The sequence below is a fragment of the Nomascus leucogenys genome, chromosome 6 (assembly GCF_006542625.1).
Source record: "Nomascus leucogenys isolate Asia chromosome 6, Asia_NLE_v1, whole genome shotgun sequence".
NCBI classification, from domain to species: Eukaryota; Metazoa; Chordata; class Mammalia; order Primates; family Hylobatidae; genus Nomascus; species Nomascus leucogenys.
The window spans coordinates 31,751,724-31,773,156 of NC_044386.1; the positions used below are offsets into that span (position 1 = coordinate 31,751,724).

At 42.4% G+C, this 21,433-nt stretch overlaps 1 protein-coding gene across 2 annotated transcripts in view; it reads left to right on the forward strand.

The window, feature by feature from the left end:
* The first annotated feature begins 12,535 nt into the window (after positions 1 to 12,535).
* Positions 12,536 to 21,433, forward strand: part of RAI14 (retinoic acid induced 14) — a 145,406-nt gene continuing 136,508 nt past the window's right edge. For both annotated transcript variants that reach the window (XM_030813956.1, XM_030813957.1), the window contains exon 1: positions 12,536 to 12,619. In XM_030813956.1, coding sequence (XP_030669816.1) covers positions 12,584 to 12,619 — 36 coding nt within the window. In that variant the 5' untranslated portion in view covers positions 12,536 to 12,583. The remainder of the gene's footprint in view (positions 12,620 to 21,433) is intronic.

Below are 21,433 nucleotides of genomic sequence, written 5' to 3' on the forward strand. Positions count from 1 at the left end.
GCATCAGAGTTCACAGAATCTATGTCATTAACATATTTATATATTCCTTATTCTGAAAAGTATTAAGACACTGGATGCCTGGGTAAGGAAAGAGATTCACAAGCCAAATGGCACCACTGCGATCATTGTAAATGACGTCTCCAACATTCCAGAATGTGAGAGTCCAAGTTTCCCTATTTTGAAACTGAGTCAAAGAACCAATTAATATGTAGTAAGCCAACTTTTGGCAATTCATTTTCTAGGTTAACAACAGGGATTAAATACAACCATGAATAGAACCTCTTCTCTTACTCACTCTAAAGATATTTTTCGTAACCAATTCCTTTGTATATGGACCTCCCTTTTGCTTTTTGCATCGGATCTTTGTTTTTTTTTTTTGAGGCAGAGTCTCCTTCTGTTGCCCAGGCTGTAGTGCAGTGGCGCGATCTCACCTCATTGCAACCTCCGCCTCCCAGATTCAAGCGATTCTCCTGCTTCAGCCTCCCGAGTAGTAGCTGGGATTACAGGCGTCCAGTACCATGCCTGGCTAATTTTTGTATTTTTTAGTAGAGACGGGGTTTCACCATGTTGACCAGGCTGGTCTTGAACTCCTGACTTCAGGTGATCCACCCGCCTCGGGCTTCCAAAGTGCTAGGATTACAGCTTGAGCCACCATGCTCAGACTTCATTGGATCTTTTTTTTTTTTTTTTTGAGACTGAGTCTCGCTTTGTCACCAGGCCTGAGTCCAGTGGCGTGATCTCAGCTCACTGCAACCTCCACCTCCTGAGTTAAAGTGATTCTCCTGCCTCAGCTTCCCAAGTAGCTGGGACTACAGGCGTGCACCACCACACCCAGCTAATTTTTGTATTTTTAGTAGAGATGGGGTTTCACCATGTTGGCCAGGATGGTCTCGATCTCTTGACCTCGTGATCCACCCGCCCCTGCCTCCCAAAGTGCTGGGATTATAGGCGTGAGCCACCCACGCCCAGACCATTGGATCTTTTTAAGAACAACTTGTCTGAGATAGAACTTACTTTCTGTAAAATTCACTAATTTTAGTATACAGTTCAATGACTTTTAGTAAATTAACAGAATTTTGCTGTCATCACCACCATCTAGTTTTAGAACATTTCCCTCACCCCAGAAAGATCCTTTATGGCATTTGCAATTACTTCCTGTTAGCGTTCCCAGCCCTGGACAACCACCAATCTACTTTTTGTCTTTATAAATTTACCTTTTCTAGACATGTCTTAGAAATAGAATCCTGGCCAGGTGTGGTGGCTCATGCCTCTAATCCCAGCACTTTGGGAGGCACAGGCCAGAGGAACGTTTGAGGCCAGCAGTGCAAGACCAGCCTGGGCAACACAGCGAGACTCTGTTTCTACAAGAAATACAAAAATTAGCTGGGTGTGGTGATGCACACCTGTAGTCCCAGCTACTCAGGAGGCTGAGGTGGGAGGATCACTTGAGCCCAGGAGTTTGAGGCTGCAGAGAGCTATGATGGTGCCACTGCACTCCAGCCTGGGCAACAGAGAAAGGCCATCTATAGGCCATGAAGAAAGGCCTCAGAAGGAAACCGACCCTGTTGACAACTTGATCTTGGGCTTTGTGTTGTTTAAACTACCCAGTCTGTGGTATTTTGCTGTGGCAGCCCTGTCTCTTAAGAAAAAGAAAAAAAAAAGAAGAAAGGAAAAAAGGAATGGAATCGTATAAAGTGTGGTCTTTTCTGTCTGACTTTCACTTAACAAACTGTGTTTGAGCTTCATCCATGCGTCACCATGGATCAGCGTGCTATTCCTTTTTATTGCTGCGTAGTATTCCATTATATGGAATTGCCACAGATTATTTACCTAGTTGACAGACATTTCTGTTGTTTTACTTTTTCCACAGTTACAAATGCTACTTCTATAAATATTCAGTCTTTGTGTGGACATATGTTTTCATTTCTCTCATAGATGGGAATAGCATTGCTGAGTCATGTGGTAAATGTATATTTAACTTTGTAAGAAATTGTCACACTGCATTTCACAATGACTATACCATTTTACATTTTCACCAATAATGTTTGAGGATTGGATCTCTGTGTTTAAACTTGATGGGCTCTTTTGGGTTTCAAGATAGGTGAAACTGAAGGAATGGACTTTGGAAGAAGACATGAAGGGGCTTACCCATACACGGTCACTTGGGGTCAGTTGCTGGGCACTGTGTGAGGTGGTTTTTCTCTTCAGAGGTGAACACGGTGGTGTGTTTAGAAGGTGGTATTGTAATGAACGTCAAAAGATAAGTAACACAGAACAGGACAAGCATTTTAGAGATCATCTTAAAAATAACCTCGATTTAAGGGATAATTGCATGGAGTTTCTTAGTCCTAGAGTGATTTTTATATTCCAGAGGTAGCTTGTTTTGATTAAGCCATGCTTTTTAAATTGGATGGATTTAGGGCAGGAGGTAACCTTGGGACTTTTCTTTGGTAGGCTTATTGGAGCATGTGAGTCGCGGATTTGACAGACCAGAAAGTAGTGCTGCCAGAACCACAGCCAATTTTGTGTCAGTCAGTGCCACTGGCTCTGGCTGATTCATAGACTAAGATCAATCCTGGTTGATGGCAGGTTTTATTCTCAAAGAAGAATGATATATTTGGCTTCCAAGAGAAATGTCATCTCCTGGATAAAGGCAAGCTGTGAATATAGGAGATGAATGGTCTCAAAAGAGTTTTACTACGTGATCATTATGATACAGTATCTAAATGACATTTATGGTTTAAAAAGAATGTGCTCATTTGTTTTCTTGGAAAAGAATCTGAGATTTTAAAGTATTTTAGAAAGGATTCATTGCCAAGATGACATTATTGTTATGTCTTTCCCCCCCAACTTTATCTGGGCAATCTTTTAACAAACCTGTACCTTTGCTAATTCATAAAAGAAAGTTTATTTGTTTATTCATTCATAACGTATCTGGTTTGCTGAATAAATAAGATTTATAAGATAGTAATCATCAAGCAGCTTTGTTTTGTATCCCCCTGTCTGAAAGTTATTTTGTGAGGTTAGTATATTCCTTGTCTCTGGATGAAATCTATGACATTTCTATTTTTTTTTTTTTTGAGACACAGTTTCACTCTGTCACCCAGGATGGAGTGCAGTAGCATGATCTCAGCTCACAGCAACCTTTGTCTCCTGGATTCAAGTGATTCTTTGCCTCAGCCTCCCTAGTAGCTGGGATTATGGGTGCGCACCGCAACGCCCGGCTTGTTTTTGTATTTTTAGTAGAGATGAGGTTTTGCCAGGTTGGCCAGGCTGGTCTCGAACTTCTGACCTCAAGTGATCCACCCGCCTTGCCCTTCCAAAGTGCTGGGATTACAGGCGTGAGCCACCACACCTGGCCATTTCTTTTTTTTTAAAATGGGGTCTCGCTCTGTCTCCCAGGCTGGAGTGTAGTGACAATCATAGCTCCCTATAGCCTCAAACTCCTGGGTTCAAGTGATCCACTTGCCTCAGCCTCCCATGTACCTGGGCCTACAGGTGCTCGCCACCATACCCAGCGAATTTACTTTTATTTTTGTAGAGATGGGGACCTCACTATGTTGCCCAGGCTGGTCTCAGGCTCAAGCGATCTTCCCACCTTGGCCTCCCAAAGTGCTGGGATTATAGGCATGAGCCACTGCGCCCAGCCTCTGACTTTTCTGATTATTCTTAGATCTTTTAAAAAGTTCTGCAGTCAGTTTCAACTGCTAAATACTCTTAATTCAGAATTTAGAGACCTCAATGTCAAATATTAGGTTGGTGCAAAAGTAATCGTGGTTTTTGTTATTTTAATGGCAAAAACTGCGATTACTTTTGCACCAATCTAATAACAATAAAAAGTTGAAATTTGATTTAAAGTTAAATAGCTCTCCCTTTTCTTTTTGTCCCTACTTCACCCTGCTACCCTGCCTCCTGCATCTTCCTATCATGGTTTAAAATCCCTCTAGGGATCGCTCTATGATAAAACTGGGGGTAGGGCAGGGGAAGATAAGAAGTTAGAGGGACAAAAAAGTTCTTTTTTTTTTTTTTGAGACAGAGTCTCACTCTGTCACCCTGCCTGGAGTGCAGTGGCATCATCTCCACTCACCGCAACCTCCACTTCCCAGGTTTAAACAATCCGCATGCCTCAACCTGGGATTACAGGTGCCCGCCACATCTGGCTGAAATTTCTTATTTAACCGGTAATACAGCATGATAGTGCCATGTTGAGTTTGACAGATATTTGTTTTACTCTTAATTCTGGACTATTTCTGGGAATGTTATGGACTGAACTGTGCCCCTCCACCCCATTTCTATGTTGAAGTCCTAACCCCCACTTTCTCAGAATGTACCTGTATTTGGAGATAGGACCTTTGCAGGGGTAATTAAGGTAAAATAAGGTCATATGGGTGCACTCTAATCCAGTGTGACTGGTGTCCTCATAAGATGAAGTGATTAGGATGCAGACACACACAGAAGACCATGTGAAAACACAGGGCGAAGACATCCATCTATAGGCCATGAAGAAAGGCCTCAGAAGGAAACCGACCCTGTTGACAACTTGATCTTGGGCTTTGTGTTGTTTAAACTACCCAGTCTGTGGTATTTTGCTGTGGCAGCCCTGGCACACCAGCAGACGGGCCCCTTGGAGATCTCCCTCTTCTCACTCCATTCCTGGACCATCACTGCAGACCCCTCTTCTGCAAGTCCCTTGATGAATGTCATTTGATTGCCTCTAGTTTGTTGCTTCTCCATCAGGGAATCCACTTCCCTCTGCCCTCTTTGTCCTTCCAATCTACCCTATTACACAGAATCTAACACCACTTATTTCCCTCTATTGTGAGTTGCCTACACATGCTCCATAGGAAACATGTATTAATGCACAAATAAACTCCAGCATTCAGGCTGACACACATAACAACACAACAGCAAGCTCTCCTTCATTTCCATCCTTGAAGCATAGGCCAGTTTCTCTCCATTTTAGATTTTTCAGGTGTAGATCAGACACCTGTCCCACCTCTTCAGTCCTGGAAGCCTCTCATGAGGTTGAGTAGGTGTGGCAGGAATCATTGCATAGCTCTCTCTAAAGGAAGACCCTCCCACAATCCACACACATTCTGACCCTTTTAGACCTGGACGTGAGTGAGAGCCCTGTTACCAGTTTTCAGTTGAATCCTTTGAAAATTTGCACCTTGGGCTAAAATGACTGTGGTATATCTGTTTCCAACGTAACCGTAGTGCTCATTCATTCATTCATCATTGATTCATTCAGGCAGTGCAAAGTTTCATTAAGTGTTGACTATGAAGAGAGCCTTGCTGAGGCCAGAGGTGAAACCCTGACCCTGCTAGGATGGACGTTTTCTGCCTTGAGGAGCTCCCTGACTAGAAGGGGAATAAGGTCTCACATGAAATAACATAGCAGGCATGTTGATTTGTGGGGGGAAATCCCTGGCTTGCCCCATAGTTCTAGAATCAGGCTGAGAAAATCTCTGTCCTAAGAATTTGCCTCCAGGGTACTAGCTGATGATCCTTGCTGTCCTCTGACCCTAACGTTGCATTATTGAAAATGGTCAGCATCTTCAGGTAGGCTTAGCACGTGACTGGGGGGATGCTACACGAGGACAGCAGTAATGAGAGGGAAGGGGGCAGGTGGGAAGGAAAAAGCAGGGGCATCCTGGTAAGATTTCACAGGCCAAATGAGCTGGGTTTTTAAAACCCTTAATGCTTTTCTCTTGTACATGGTGAAACCAAATTACTATGTTGCGTTTGTACAAATATCCCAATGATGCTAACCCGTGTCAGAGAGCTCACCCTCCTTAGTACACTTGGGATCCACGAGAGCCTTGCTGAGGTCAGAGGTGAGGTCTAAAGTCTATCCAAGCACTTTATCCTATATCTTTGTTCTGCGTGTTCGCCTGTAAAACATTTATTGATTATATGCCAATGGCCAGGGCTCAAGTACAGGCAAAATGAAAATACTCTATTCCAAAGTAAGTAGGTAGTCTGAGATGTAAATTTTCAAATCGGCTTAAAACTGGTAACAGGGTTCTTGAATCCCTCACTCACATCCAGTGTCCAAAGGAGTCAGACTGGGGGAGGATCTTTCTTTGCAGAGAACTATGCAATGATTCCTACCACCCATACTGTCTTAGTCCATTTTCTGTTGCTATAACAGAATACCACAGACTGGGTAATTTACAGAGAAAAGAAGCTTATTGGGTTCATAGTTCTGGAGTTTGGGAAGCCCAAGGACATGGTGCTGGTCCCTAGCAAGGGACATCCGGTGGCATAAGGTGGATGCGAAAGAGACCACAAGAGCAAGCCTAGCTCACTTTTATAATAACAGGCTCTGGCAAGAACTAACTCACTCCCGTAATAAAGCATGAATCCATTCAGAAGGGTAGAACCCTCATGACCCAATCACTCTTAAAGTCCTCTTCCCTTAATACTGTTACATTGGCAATTAAGTTTCCAGCACATGAACTTCTGGAGGACACATTCACACCATAGCTTATGGGACCACCTGGGGAGATTGAACAGGTGTCAGACCTTTACCTGGAAAGTCTAAGAAAGGAGTCCCCTATCTTGTGAGAGAGATGGACAAAATGCCCTTTCCTCCTTCATCTGTCCAAATCCCGTGTTTCCTTTAAGTTCAGTTAGAACCCCGCTCCCATTTGGGAAGACTTCTCTGATTTTTTTCTAGCACTTCAAGATTCTCACTCTTTGAATTTCTACAGTATTTAACACCTACTTATAAGATGATTTTTAAATTATTCTTTATTCATATCCTCAGTCGGTTTGGAGTCCTCTGGGCCTACTCATATAAGCTGAGTGTTTGTATGTCTTTAAAATTCTGTCTTTCTAGAACAGTACAAATCTGCTGTAAAGTAAATTGGGCAAGAGGGAACAGTACCCGTTGGGCCCTGCTTCCCATTTTTATGTTCTTCCAGAAGCAGCAACATAACTCGTAGCACAGCCCTGTCTGAGAGGCAGAGGTTGAAGCAGCTTCCACCCACTGGGAGGAGTTTGGATGGCGTGAGGTGCTGTGTTGTTAAGGTACCTTCACTGGGAAGGTTGTTCTGGAGAGATCTTTGACAGAATGTATTTGTTTTGCTGGATTGAGAGAATTGAATGTTTATACAGCTTTGGTTAAAATTCCATTTTTGTTGCAGAGAGATTATTGTCTGAAGAAATACTCAAGCACTTGAGTGAGAAGAGGTAGATGCTGACGAGGAGAGAAGGAGTGTATTTTAGTTTCTTCTGCTTGTTCAGCACTTGGTCTGTGGTATGGATTTTAAGTCTGATGTCCTTTTTAACTTGGAAGAAAATGTCCTGAAGTTTATTTAGGGGCACACGTTAGTTAGTGTTCTGGTTTGATTCTTGGCTGAGAATTCCATAGATGTATTCCCATATTGCGTGATGGAATATTATTATTATTATTTTTTGAGACAGGGTCTCACTCTTTCATCTAGGCTGAAGTGCAGTGGCATGATCATGGCTCACTGTAGCCTTGAACTCCCAGGCCCAAGTGACCCTTCCACCTCATCCTCCTGAGTAGCTAGGACTACGGGCATGTGCCACCACCCCCGGCTAATTAAAAATATTTTTTTTTTTGTAGAGACAAGGTCTCGCTATGGTGCCCAGGCTGGTCTTGAATGCTTGGTCTCAAGCAGTCTTTCCACCTCAGCCTCCCAAAATGTTGGGATTACAGATGTGAGCTGCTGTGCCCGCCTGGCTGCATTTCTTTTTTCATCAGTCTAGGGGTTTCTAACCTGGAATTTTCTTTCTTTTTTTTTTTTTTGAGATGGAGTTTCGCTCTCGTTGCCTAGGCTGGAGTGCAGTGGCACGATCTTGGCTCACCACAACCTCCGTCTCCTGGGCCCAAGTGATTCTCCTGCCTCAGCCTCCGCAGTATCTGGGATTACAGGCATGCACCAACACGCCCGGCTAATTTTGTATTTTTAGTAGAGACAGGGTTTCACCATGTTGGTCAGGCTGGTCTCGAACTTCCGACCTCAAGTGATCCACCCACCTTGGCCTCCCAAAGTGCTAGGATTATGGGCGTGAGCCACCATACCTGGCTAACCTGGAATTTTCTTAATCCTAAAGACTGGAGAATGTAATAGAGATTATTAAGCTTTTTAAAAAAATAACAGTTTTGTTGAGATATCATTCATATACCATTCACTTCACCTCCTGAAAGTGTACAAATGAATGGTTTTTAGTACGTTCACAGGTTGTGCAACCATTACAACAGTAAATCTTAGAACATTTTCATTACACCCAAAAGAAAACCCCATATCCATTGTAAGGGATTTTTTTCTTTTGATACTCAAAGAAGTTTAACTTTTTTTGTTTGTGATAAAGCTGTATAGGCTAATATCAAGGTTTTAAAATTTAGGCTAGGATTGGGAGTTAAATTATTTTTTAAAGGGAAAATGAATTAATAAATAAACAAAGTTGCATCCAGTCTTTCAAATGAGATGGAAACAAGCATGTACCTCTCTGCTTTGCTCCATCCTCATTTATCAACGTGACATCCATTCTGTGATGAGTGGTGGCCAGTGATGATTGGTGGCCAGTGATGAGTGGTGGCCAGTGATGAGTGGTGGCCAGTGATGATTCATGGCCAGTGATGGATGCCATATTTCAGGGACTTATTTTGAATTAAATGGGTAATAAACTGACTAATATTTCTGCTCAGTGGGTAGGTGTGCTTTATTCTGTTTGAAATGGGAGAACTTAGTTCAGAGAGCTTTTTCCATAGATGCATGATCCTTTTTGGTACATACTCGAATTAGGCTGCTGTGCAGCTAATTCAGCTTTGCTGTATTTCTTTTGAAGTAAGCATCCTGATTTAATGGCTTTTCCAAGGACTGCCTTTAGTGTGGCCTTGCTAAACTGATAGATGTCACTTTACTCAACACAGGCTGTAGCTCAGCCTGGGCTTTGGAAGTTTGGGATTGAAAATGAGACTGTAAGATCCCAGTTGGCCCAAGGAAGGCGAGTCCATTTACTCATGATTCATCTTGAGGAAGAGGAGATGCTGAGACAGCTGGCATCTGGCGTTATTCCAGGGGCCACATTACTTTCTGCCAGCCATGGCTTCCAGGTGTTAGATCCTTTCATGAATACCAGGAAAGCAGTGATCTATTAATAACTTTACCTCAGCTACAATTCATGCTTCTAGAGTTACCATTGTGTGGATTTCCAGAACTTCTTTTCCTTTGACACTTATCTTTATCATTGTGGAGTTATGCCCATGGGCCACCCAGCTCTCACACACCCAAAGCCATGGACTCCAGGAAGACACTCAGTTTGGCGGTTAACCCCTTCCCTTGGGAACTTTTGGAATTATTACTTTATTTATTTAATCCTCTTCAAATAAGAGTTTGTATACTTTTCACTGTATGCTTAAAAAAAAAGAAAAGCCAAAGACAAATACACAGAAAAACTAACACAACACCCACAAAACCCCCATGACCTCAAACAAAAATCTTACCCACTGTTGCCTAAGACTTTGTGCTCTCTGAATATGTGAACGAAGGAATGCTTTGAGTTCTCTGCTGTGGGGAACTGCACAGTTTTGGGTTATCCAATATGTGGCCTCTCTTTTCTCCCTTTCCTGCTGGACTGATTTGTCCTGTTTCCTTGGTTATTAGTACTTCCACAAGAAGGGGGAAGGAATTAAATTCGAAGGACGATTTCCACTTTCTAGCAACAGTTGGTGTAGAAACCCTGGGCCAGCCAGCGACAGTTTGGGAATATCTGTTTATCATTATTTCTACTTTGATTCCTCAAAAGGTGATTGTGTTTTGACATGAAAAAAACAACCCAACTTTGGTTTATGCACCAGCCCAACTCTGACAAGTGTGTTCCTGTTCCGCCTACATCAGTTCTAGGTTCTCTAACTTCATTGTGCAAAAGAGTCAACCAAGGAAGTTCCTGGGCTCTACCCCTTGAGATTCAGTTTTAATAGGACAGGGGCTAAAAGGTTGCATTTAGTCCCTAGGTCCGTCTGATGTGGATTAACTAGGGGCTGACTTTGAGAAACACTGCCCTGGAATTTGCACTCGCTATTCAGGTACCAGCCCAGGCTTTGCTGTGATTAAATGCTTGGCAGTTAACAATGTATAATTATGGTGTGTGTCGTTTCCAAGGCAACATGCATCTGTCACTCCTGCTGAGGCTGGGAAGATTGAAAGGGGCCATGGAGAGGCTGCAGTCACAATGAGGCCTCCAGATTCATGCCATCAAAGTGCTTCATGATGACTGGATTTTCACACCATTTATCCAAGGGCCCTAATCAATGGCAGCAGCAAGAATGAAAGTAGACACATTGGAAGCCAGAGAGTCACTGGGTGACTTCTGGAGGTAGCAACAAGCGCATGAAGAAGGATGAGTACGGCATTCAGTGGCTCGCACTCCCCACCCATCTTCTCAAGTCAGTTTTGTTCAGAATAATAAGGATGTCAGGGAATGTGAGATGACCTGGCAAGGCTTCTGAAAACAGTGGTTAACTGTGGTAAATGTGTGCCTGCTGTTCCTCAGTTCTCCTCTGGGATGGTGCTGTTAAAGGTCACCTGTTCCCACCACTTGCAGTGGGCTTGACGTGACATTTATTGAGCACTTACTATGTGATGGAAACTTTCATATAGATTATCTTGCCTTTTTGACCTAAGTGTATTTTCATTTTTTTTAGTTACATGTGAAATTTACATATTTTGTACATTTCCAAATTTAATGAAAAAGGTAGAGTCTGTACATGTTTGCCGGGCATAGTGGCTCATGCCTGTAATCCCAGCTCTTAGGGAGGGAGAGGCTGGAGGATAGCTTGAGCCCAGAGTTCGTGACCTGCCTAGGCAATATAGTGAGACCCCATTCTCCACAAAAAAGGAAAAAAAAAAAAGATAAATTCTATACATGTTTTAGCACAGGATTTGGCTTTTTGGTTTTAGTTGTAAAACTGTGTAGGGCAGTGCTGGATGGAACTGGAGGCTGTTATTTCAAGTGAAGTAACTCAGGAATGGAAAACCAAATATCGTATGTTCTCACTTGTAAGTGGGAACTAAGCTATAAGGATGCAAAAACATACAGAGTGATATAATGGACTATCAGGACTAGGGGTAGGGGAGGTTAGGAGAGAGGTGAGGGATAAAAGAGAACATACTGGTTGCATTAAGATCTCAGAATTCATTGCTAAGGAATTCATGTATCAAAAAACTACCTGTACCCCCAAAACTATTGAAATTAAAAAAAAAAAAAACTATATAGGGCAGTGAAAACATTCAGCCACTAGTCAGTCCTTAGGGTCTGGTTCTGAATCTCATCATGAATAGGCTTTGTGACTCAGGGTTTCTAAACTTGTCTGAGGCTCTGTTGCTACTTCTTCGAAATGAGGCACTTAGACTAGACGAGCAATTTTGACTTTTGAAGGGTGGCAACTACCTACCTTGTAGAATCCAGTGAAAACTCAGAACCTTCCTCCCTGAAAGGGGTAAATGTATACTTGCTAAAAGATAATTACATTCAATTTCCAGGGGACCACAGACCCATCTTAAATGAAGTGATTGCTTAAGATTCAGCTCAACTCAGAATTGCTGAGTCCCACAGGACCCTGAGAGTCTTGCATTGTTTGGAGAGGCCCCCTGAGGAATGAGCTATTTGATGAGGGAGGTTTTGTTGTTCCTGGCATTTTTCACTAACTGCCCTGTGCATTCTGGGGAGGGGAGACGGGAACAAACACTGAGAAAAATAAATGGGGAATGAGTGGCATCTGGAATATGAACTGTTTTCCTCATCACTTTTCACAAGGAGGTAGATGGCATGATTGCAGCACAGAAGATACGTTGAGGAATGACTTGAACATAGAGATACAGCATTTTGTACAGTGACAGTTAAGCAGTTAACTTAGACTTGCTCTACTTTTAATGTTTGAGGGCTCACTGATACAGAAATCTAAGAAGGTCCAGTTCAGAGAAGCAGAGAATAGAATGGTAGTTTCCAGGAGCAGGGGTGGGGGTGTGGGAGTGGGGGGTTGGGGGAGGTGGTTGGGGAGATGTTGGTCAAAGGATGTAGCGTTTCAGTTAGGAGGAATAGATGAAGAGATCTATTGTACAACATGGTAACTATAGTTAGTGTATTGTATACTTGAAAAATTCCTGAGAGTAGATTTGGAGTGTTCTCATCACAGTGAAATAATAAGTATGTGAGGCAATGCATATGTTAATTAGCTCAATTTAGCCATTCTACAATATGTGCATATTTCAAAAGTCATGTTGTGCACCATAAAAGTATATACAATTTTTATGTGTCAATTAAAATAAATATTAATAAGAAGGAAAATATTAAAGTTTTGGTTAATTTGAAAATGTCAGAAGCTTCTAGGGAGTATATCGTAAGTGGAAATATGTTATTTACCACTCCTCAGCTGTTAACTGACCACCTTCCCAACCCAACCCTGCTCTGTCTCCTTCCCATGACCCAAAGTTGTAATCCAATCAGGAGAGAATACCTTATTTGGAAACCTACATGTGTCCTTTTTTTCTCTGCTTAGGTGTTGAAAAGTCTCCTCTAGAGCTTTGGAAGGCTGAATGGACTAAACATGAAGAGCTTGAAAGCGAAGTTCAGGAAGAGTGACGTGAGTATGCGGTGACTCACAGTCTGGCTGTTCCTTCTTCTCCACGGAGCTGCAGAAACGCTCCTCCCCACCTTGATAAGGCGCTGCTGGGTTAATAAACTACAGACACTCAAGTGCTCTTGGCCCCAGCTCAGGGTAGCTTCTGTGGATGGCATGCTCTAGGTTCCTTGCTGTTTGTGTGCATAGCTTTCAAAAATAATGTGTGTGTGTTTTTTTTAATTTTGGGCATCTGTGCCTTGTAGAGAAAGGAACCGTCACATTAAACATCTTCAAAGGAAGAATCAGTAAAATCTCAACATTTCTAAAGTTGCCAGAAATCCTGATTCTGAATGTCGTTTTTAGAAGAAGCTAGTCTCTCTCATGAGGGTGGTTCAGGAATGACATATTAGCATGGTTCATCTTTGGCTTTAGGAAACGTGTTCAACTCTCTGTTAAGGCTTTTGTGGTAAAATGGTATCTATTGCTGCCTGTACCTTTCCTCCCCCTGAATTCCTGGGGCCCTTCCTCATTTGTTATCCATCCAATCCATAAAGGACTCTGGATTGGAGGAACCAGTTATGATGTCAGAGTTATGAAACAAAGTCTCCCCAAGGAGAAAAGGGAGAAAAACATAGCAGAGGGGTTGTACACGATAATATTTTTTTAGAAGGTCACCCCATACACCCTTCTATGATCCCAGTCTTGTACTAGCTGCATTCCAGATGCTTTGAGCAGAGCTGTGGAATGGGAGAAATTAATGGAAAGGAATTAGATGGAAGCCAAGGTATGTCACTCTCAAAATGGGCTTGTTCAGCTATCATTTCAGACGAGGTAATTAAAGATGAACCTGAATTTTATTGCTTTGCCATGAATTATATTTTGACAGCTTGGCACAGCTGCATTTTTGCAATAAGTGGAGGCTGTGTCTTTTATGGCTAATATGTAACTTGCATACCTACTTCTGGCTGAAGCTTATCTCCTGAGGCTGCATCATGACATGTAACTTACTGCCCTGATAAAACCCAGGCTAGATGAGATGCTTATGGGATGATGGTAAAATACTGACCCACTTAAAAGAAAGAACTGGGAAGCGTTATGAAGAAGGTTGATCTCACCTTCTTATCCTTTAGGTAAATTAAATAAAACTCATAGAGTTCAAAGAGACTTTGACAAAGACATAAAACTAGCTGTTGGCCAGAGTGAAAGTCCTGGTCATCCGACTTCCGAGAAACCTCCTTCAACCTCATCGTCTGCTGGCTGTATGTTATGTAGCCTGCATGCCTCCCATGGCTTTCGGCTAAGGAGAAAAAGGCAATTAAATGGAAAATGTTGCCCAATTCAGCAGATAGGGGTTTCTAAATTATGTGACCAGGTTAACAAATGTCTTTTTCTATTCCAAGGGAATCTAGGTAGCTTTCATTTGCATAGGTTAAGATTATTTTTAGCAAAATTTCATCAGTCTAGACTTCCATATATATGAACAGGGGCCCAGAGGAATGATAGGCACATAAACTTTTGGTTTAAAAATCAAAAACTGGTGGCAGTAGGGAGGGTGTTGCTGGAATCTAGTTAGAAAAACTGAAATATTTCCATGATTTAAAAAAAATCCACTGTAATAACACTAGTAAAAGCTCTGGGATTTGGCAGCAGAAAAGGCTATGATTTTGGCAGTTAGTGCTAAGAGAAGAAATGTTGAGAAGCAGACCTGGGGGAGGAAAGCCTGGGGAGGAGGAAATTGGTATAATGGAGCCCAACAATTTCAAATGGCTCTCCACATCCAAATTGCCTCCTCAAGCACAGAACTGTACAGCTAAATGGAGGGAATAAAAAATGACAACAACAACAAAAACATTTCAAAGCCCAGTTTGTTAATCAACCATATGATAATAATGCTAATAATAATTAATCATTAGGAAGTATTAACCAAATGTCAGGAGCTATATTAAGCTTTTCACGTAAAATTCATTTAATCTTGCCACAAATCCTATGTGGTGGGTATTACTATTAAGCTCATTTTACAGACGAAGAAACTGAGGCCTTAGGGACATGCGGTCATTTGTCTGGGTTCTTAGAACTTTAAGTTCTAGAACAAGTTTTTGCACTAAGGCAGTCTGATTCAAGAGCCCATGTTTCCTGAAAGAGGAATTTTGGGTGGAAAGTCTATTTTAAGAAACCAGGCAATCTGCTGACACGGTGGCTCACTCCTGTAATCCCAACACTTTGGGAGGCTGAGGCAGGAGGATTCCTTGAGTCCAGGAATTCAAGAGCAGCCTGGGCAAACATGGTAAAACCCCATCTCCACAAAACAATTAAAAAATTAGCCGCCTATGGTGGGGCACACCTATGGTTCCAGCTACTCGGGAGGCTGAGGTGGGAGGAAGGCTCAAGCCCAAGAGGTCAAGGCTACAGTGAATTGTGTTCACGCCACTGCACTCCTGTCTGGGTAACAGAGCAAGGCCCTGTTTCAAAAAACAAAAACGAACTGAACAATCTAGGGAGTAGCTTTAAAAGCAACCTAAACTCGGACCTAGGTTTGTGGCCCTGGACAAGTCTCTTACTCTTCTGAACCTCAGATTCCTCACTAGAAAAGTGGAGGAAATGATATTAGCCCCTAAGGTTGGGGTGACAGTTAAATGCATTAAATGAATGTCGGCTGGGTGTGGTGACTCACACCTGTAATCCCAGCACTTTGGGAGGCTGAGGTGGAAGGATCACCTGAGGTTGAGAGTTTGAGACCACTCTGACCAACACGGAGAAACCCTGTCTGTACTAAAAAGACAAGATTAGCCGGGTGTGGTGGCACATGCCTGTAATCCCAGCTACTCGGGAGGCTGAGGCAGGAGAATCGCTTGAACCTAGAAGGCAGAGGTTGTGATGAGCCAGAGATCACGCCATTGCACTCCAGCCTGGGCAACAAGAGTGAAACTCCATCTCAAAACAAACAAACAAAAAAAAACAAAAAAAGAATGTCAAAAATCTCAGGGCCTGGTGCTCAGGAGATGCTTAGTAAATATTTGTTTCTTCCTTCTAATTAGCAACCGGTAATAAAAAGTAGGATTCAAAAAGTTTACAGGGTCTGGAGGGTAGAATAATCTGGTAACAGTTGCTGCTGCCGAACAGGGAAACTGAGCTGGGAGAGAGTGGAGAAGAGAGGCTTGTTTTTCAATGTATGCCTTTGATTTTGAAGTTTTTGATACATGTACATGTATATCATGCGTATATATGTATTGTTAAGGAAAAGCAAGTTTGCAAATGTTTACATTCAGTTGAATGAACCAAATTATAATTTTTTTTTAACCTGAAACTTGTGGTCTGTCTCAAAATATTTTAAACCTTTGGGTGTCATATTCCTGCTTGTCTTTGTGTGAGGGAAAAGGAAGAAGAAAGGTTTCTTTGTATTTCTGGGGGGTAGGAAGAAGAGAATAGCAGATCAGGTTCTCGCGCTTGCATAAAGAAGACAGGTGACCCACTGGTGTGATCGCATTTCAGCCAGCCTGTGTCTGGGAGGTCTGTGGCCAGATCAGTTTGTGGCCCCTGTGAGCAAAATCCAGGAGTAAACATAGGACGAAAGTGGCCCAAGGGGGCCTCCTATGGATGGCCTTCAGGTCACTCTGTGACCCCAGAACCATCACGTGGGTAAAGATTGATGGGAGTGTCCTTTCTGGAAGACTTGACAACTGGCATTGTGTCAAAGGCAGCTGTGAGTTTGGTAGGGAATGAGCCTGACTCTGTGGGCTGTGGTTAGACAGTGACATTGTCCAGTGGTTTTGATTTTTAAATCTATTTGGGACCCTGCAGATAACCCACAAAGGCTAAACAGCATTATGGAATTTCTATGGTGGATAACCTTTTTTACTTCACATTTATAACTTTATTTTGGGAGTTCTTAAACTTGAGTTGTTAGATAGTGGATATAGGAGAAATACAAATATGGTTGTTGTCTTTAAAAAGTTGATAAACCTCGGTGGGAGGAGAAAAAAAATACAGGAAATAACTAGAGCAAAATACAAGCAGTATAGAATATAGATACTCAAGGTACCTTTAAGATGATATAGCTAACTAGTTGTTAAGTTGTAGGGCCTGGTGAGAAATGCTGCAGATTTTCAGACGGCTGAATCTTTGGGAATGGGAGAATTTGGGGAGCTTTATGGAGGTGGAGCTTCATGCAGGCCTTGAGGGACAGGTAGGAGTCGGAAGCGTGGCTGGGAAGAGGGGGAAAGGTCAGAAGGTCAATTGGGGAGGCAGCTTGCAGCACAGTGGGTTAACTCAGTCTCAAAAATGGCCCTTGACATAGAAAATAGTAATATTAATAGTTCAGGAGCCCAGGAGAGTGCCCGTGGCATGGACCTGAGTATTTAAAGAAGAATACTATAAAGTTTTCATCCTAGTTTTAAAAATGGACACACTGACTTTTATGCTTATTAAGCAAGCACAGAGTTCTCAATCATCATTATGTGTATCTTTTATGACCGTAGCTTGAAAAAGTGGCTTCTTTACCTCTTTAAATATTTGCAGCAGCTAGTATGTGGTTCCACATGGAAAAATGAGCTGTCATCATGAAAAATGAGGCCAAAAAGGTTGGGATTCCCCTTTGCTAATAAAATGCTCAGGCTTCTGGAATTTCTTTGTAGATGCCAATTTTTAGTGACTTGAGTGAAATGGGTGGAGGTTGAGGGATGGGAAATGGGGTTGAAAGATCTTTGTAACAAATCTTGAGAAATGCCACTCAAACGTGATCAAGGGCTTCACGGTTTACTTTGAGGGTGTGTGCTTAATTTTATGAAAGATTTATTCCCAATTATATATTTCATCATAATAGGGAAGCAGCGGACATTCCATTAAAAAAATCAGAACAGCCAGTTTAAAGTGACAGGCTCCATGAGAGATTAAATTGATGGTATACCTTTACATAGCTGCTACTAACTATTGTAGCTTTCAGCCAAGGAAATGCACACACCCCACGAATCTCGAAGAACCAGGCATATCCTGCTCAGACAGAGGTTTGAGTTTGTTGCCTATTAAGATAACAGTTTGCGGCGGCGTGTGGTGGCTCACACCTGTAATCCTAGCACTTTGGGAGGCCAAGGTGGGTGGATCACCTGATGTCAGGAGTTTGAGACCAGCCTGGCCAACATGGTGAAACCCCATCTCTACTAAAAATACAAAAATTAGCCAGGCATGGTGGTGCATGCTCGTAATCCCAGCTACTTGGGAGGCTGAGGCAGGAGAATTGCTTGAACCCAGGGAATGGAGGTTGCAGTGAGCTGAGATCACGCCACTTCACTTCAGCTTGGGCGACAAAGCAAAACTCCGTCTGTTTAAAAAAAAAAAAACAACAAAAAAAACAGCTCTCATGACGATCGACAACCAACTCTGCCAAGGAATTTTTTTCAAGGAGTTTTTAGTCATTTATAATAAGTTTTTACAAATGCTCAAGCCTCCTTCCCTCACCACACACACATGCACATACACACAATGGGAGTATTTAAAATCCAAGTCCCTGGCGTGAACCCGGGAAGCGGAGCTTGCAGTGAGCCGAGATCACGCCACTGCACTCCAGCCTGAGCGACAGAGCGAGACTCCATCTCAAATAAATGAAATAAAATAAAATAAAATAAAATAAAATGAATAAAATAAAATAATAAAAAAATAAAATCCAAGTCTATCTGTAGACATAGGAACTTTGGCCAAATCTGTTCAAGCTAAGCTTTTTTTTTTTTTTTTTTGATTAGACATAATTTTTTAAAAATCAGTGATGACCCCACTGGGTGGAGGTAGGAGACTTTACTAAAGTTCTAGAGAGAAATTTGGTCAAATTTGTGCCATGTTACACATTTTCTAGGTCTTTTAAGCCTGTTTTAAATGGAGAATCTGCTCACTGCCTGATTTTGCCTGGTATTAGTTTGCTAGGACTGCCATAACAAAGGGTACCACAAACCAGGTGGCTGAAACTAAAGAAATGGATTGTCTCAGAGTTTGGGAGGCTAGAAGCCCAAGATCCAGGTACTGGCAGGGTTGGTTCCTTGTGAGGGCTGCGAGGGCGAATCTGTTCCATGCTCTGACCTGGGTTCTGGTGGTTGGCTGGCAGTTTTTTTGGCTTGCAGAAGCCTTGCCCCGATCTCTGCTTTCATCTTCATGTGGCATTCTCCCCTCTGTGCGTGTGTCTGTGCCCAGATTCCTCCTTTACATAAAGACGCCACTCATACTGGATTAGGGCTTGCTATAATGAACTCATTTTAGCTTGATTACCTCTGTGAAAACCCTATCTCCAAATAAGGTTACCTTCTGAGGTTAGGGGAAGCATTAGGACTCCAACATATGAATTTTTGGGAGGACACAAGTCAACCCATAACACAACTCCATGCCCTTCCATCCTAGAACGGTTACTCCGAAGCCCTGGCATCCCCCCACTGAGCTGGCACTGTCATAGATCGTAGCTCCACTGTTCATCCTTGGAACTATTTTCAGCATCTAAGAGAGTGAGGCTGGAGCATCACAGTTTTTCAGTGGGCGCCACTGCATAGTATTAATAGCAAGAGTGAACACGTATGGATGGCTGACCTTCTATTACAGGAATAAGGAGCTCTCATGTATTGAATGCACACTAGGTGCCAGGCACTGTGCCAAGCCCCTTTGCATGCTGTTTGTCATTTAATGCTTACAAAACTCTATCCAGTAAAGACCATTGCTACAATGCATTTGATAGAGGAAGAAATGAATGTTGAGGACAGGTAAGTAACTTGGCCAAAGTCACACATTTGGTAAATAACAGAGAGATGGTAACTGTCCTGGTTTTTCTTGATGGGAGAGCGTCGTATGCTGTCAACCGCAGCACACGCTTGCTAACAAGTTGCTCGTTCCTAAATTGTGAAGCTTCAAACTGCATAAAATAGGTGTTACACTGTTGCTCTAAGCTTAAATAAGACCTCTACAGTGACTTTACATCACCACAAGTCCATCCATAGTGGCAAAACTCTCCAGTGTCAGCATTATTCTTCCTGTGACAGGGCAAGATTCTTTGTTTCCTGAGAGCCAAATGCATTTCATTTCCGAAGGGAGGAAGAACAGATGCTGCTTCTGCTCGTCCAGTGGTGCCAGTAAAACATCTCTGTCTACGTGGAGCTCCACTGTGGGCTAAATGGGTCATAGCTTTATTCTATTTACCCCAGACCATAATTCTCAGTTAAACACAATGCTTTTCCAGCTGGAAACCAATATGAAACCGAGGGCCTGGCCCCTAAACTTGGGGAAATCTCCTAGTCTACACAAGCAATGAGTCATTTAGACCATTATCTCTTATGTCTTTATTCTGCATTAATTACCTGATCATTTTGAATGAAGGCTGTTGTTGACCTACATGTTTTGTGTTTGACAAATTCTTTTATGAACTTCTCCTTGGGAGTGAAACAGAAATTGCTTCTGAATCATCCTGTGGATATTTTCAGTTGAGTTTCTACCTAAAGATCTTTGCTGTGTGGAGGTGGTTATTTTCAACTATATGGCAAGGCAGGGGCCAGCGTTGGCCAAAGGCTCAGTATGTCCATAAGGATGAGGTTAGTGACTAGACTTGGCTTTCTCTTTGCTTGAGTCCCTCCCTCCTTTTAAAAAAGGAAAGTCAGTGTGTCCTGGTCAACTTGATTATTCAACTATTAGAGTAGTTTTTATTGTATTCATGAAAATGCTTTTACTTTTTGGGAAGCACTGCCTGAAAGGATTTCATTTTTCTTTTCTTAGGAGGCCGAATGATCTGGTGGTCTCTAGCTGCCTCCTGCCTCCTGGGCTGCCCAGTGGGCTGGTTAGCTGGAAAGTGTAGAGGTTTATAATGTAAGAAAAGAACAAGAAAAAGTTTAAGGAACCACATATTCTCCTTGGATATGTTTGTTCTAAGATGTATTTCCCAATGCTGAGAATGTTTCTGTAGCAACTTTTCAGATTTAGGCTATGGTTTTGGAGGGGGGTTTGATGAGATTCAATGTGAACTCATGAGTCTTTTCGTCTCGTCTGGGGGTGTGTGTGTGTGTGTGTGTGGCAGAGTCTGGCTCTGTCACCCAGGCTGGAGTGCAATGGTGTGATCTCAGCTCACTGCAGCCTCTGTCTCCCGAGTTCAAGTGATTTTCTTGCCTCAGCCTCCTGAGTAGCTGCGATCACAGGTGTGTGCCACCACACCTGGCTGATTTTTTGTATTTTTAGTAGAGATAGGGTTTCGCCATGTTGCCCAGGCTGGTCTTGAACTCCTGACCTCAGGTGATTTGCCTGCGTTGGCCTCCCAAATTGCTGAGGCCAATAGGTGTGAGCCACTATGCCTGGCCTGTTCCTTCTTCGAAGGGTTGCTTCATAACTGAGAAGCTGCAGGGTCCTTCTGTGAGGTCCCAATGGGTGTACTAATTAGGTATATGATAAGCTGTAATAACAAAATACCCTATACAGTAATTCTAACAAGGTGGAAGTAAATGTTTAAAATAGTCTAAGCCATCAGGGCAGCTCTGCTCCATAGATTAACCCAGGAACCCAAGCCTTTCTCTGGCGTCCTCTGTTACCCTCTAGAGCTGCTCTATGCAGTGTGCTAGCCACTGGCCACATGTGGCTCTTGAGCATTTGAAATGTGCTAGTCCAAACTGAGATGTATACTGTAGGTGTAAAATACACGCTAAATTTCAAAGGCATTGTACCAAAGAAAGACGGTAAAATATCTTAATAATTTTTTATAATTACACACTGACATGCTGCTATTCAGGACATAATTGGATTAAATGAATAGAGTAAAATTTATTTCACCTGTTTCTATTTACTTTTTTAATGTGGCTACTAGAAACTTTAAAATTACGTAAGTCTTTG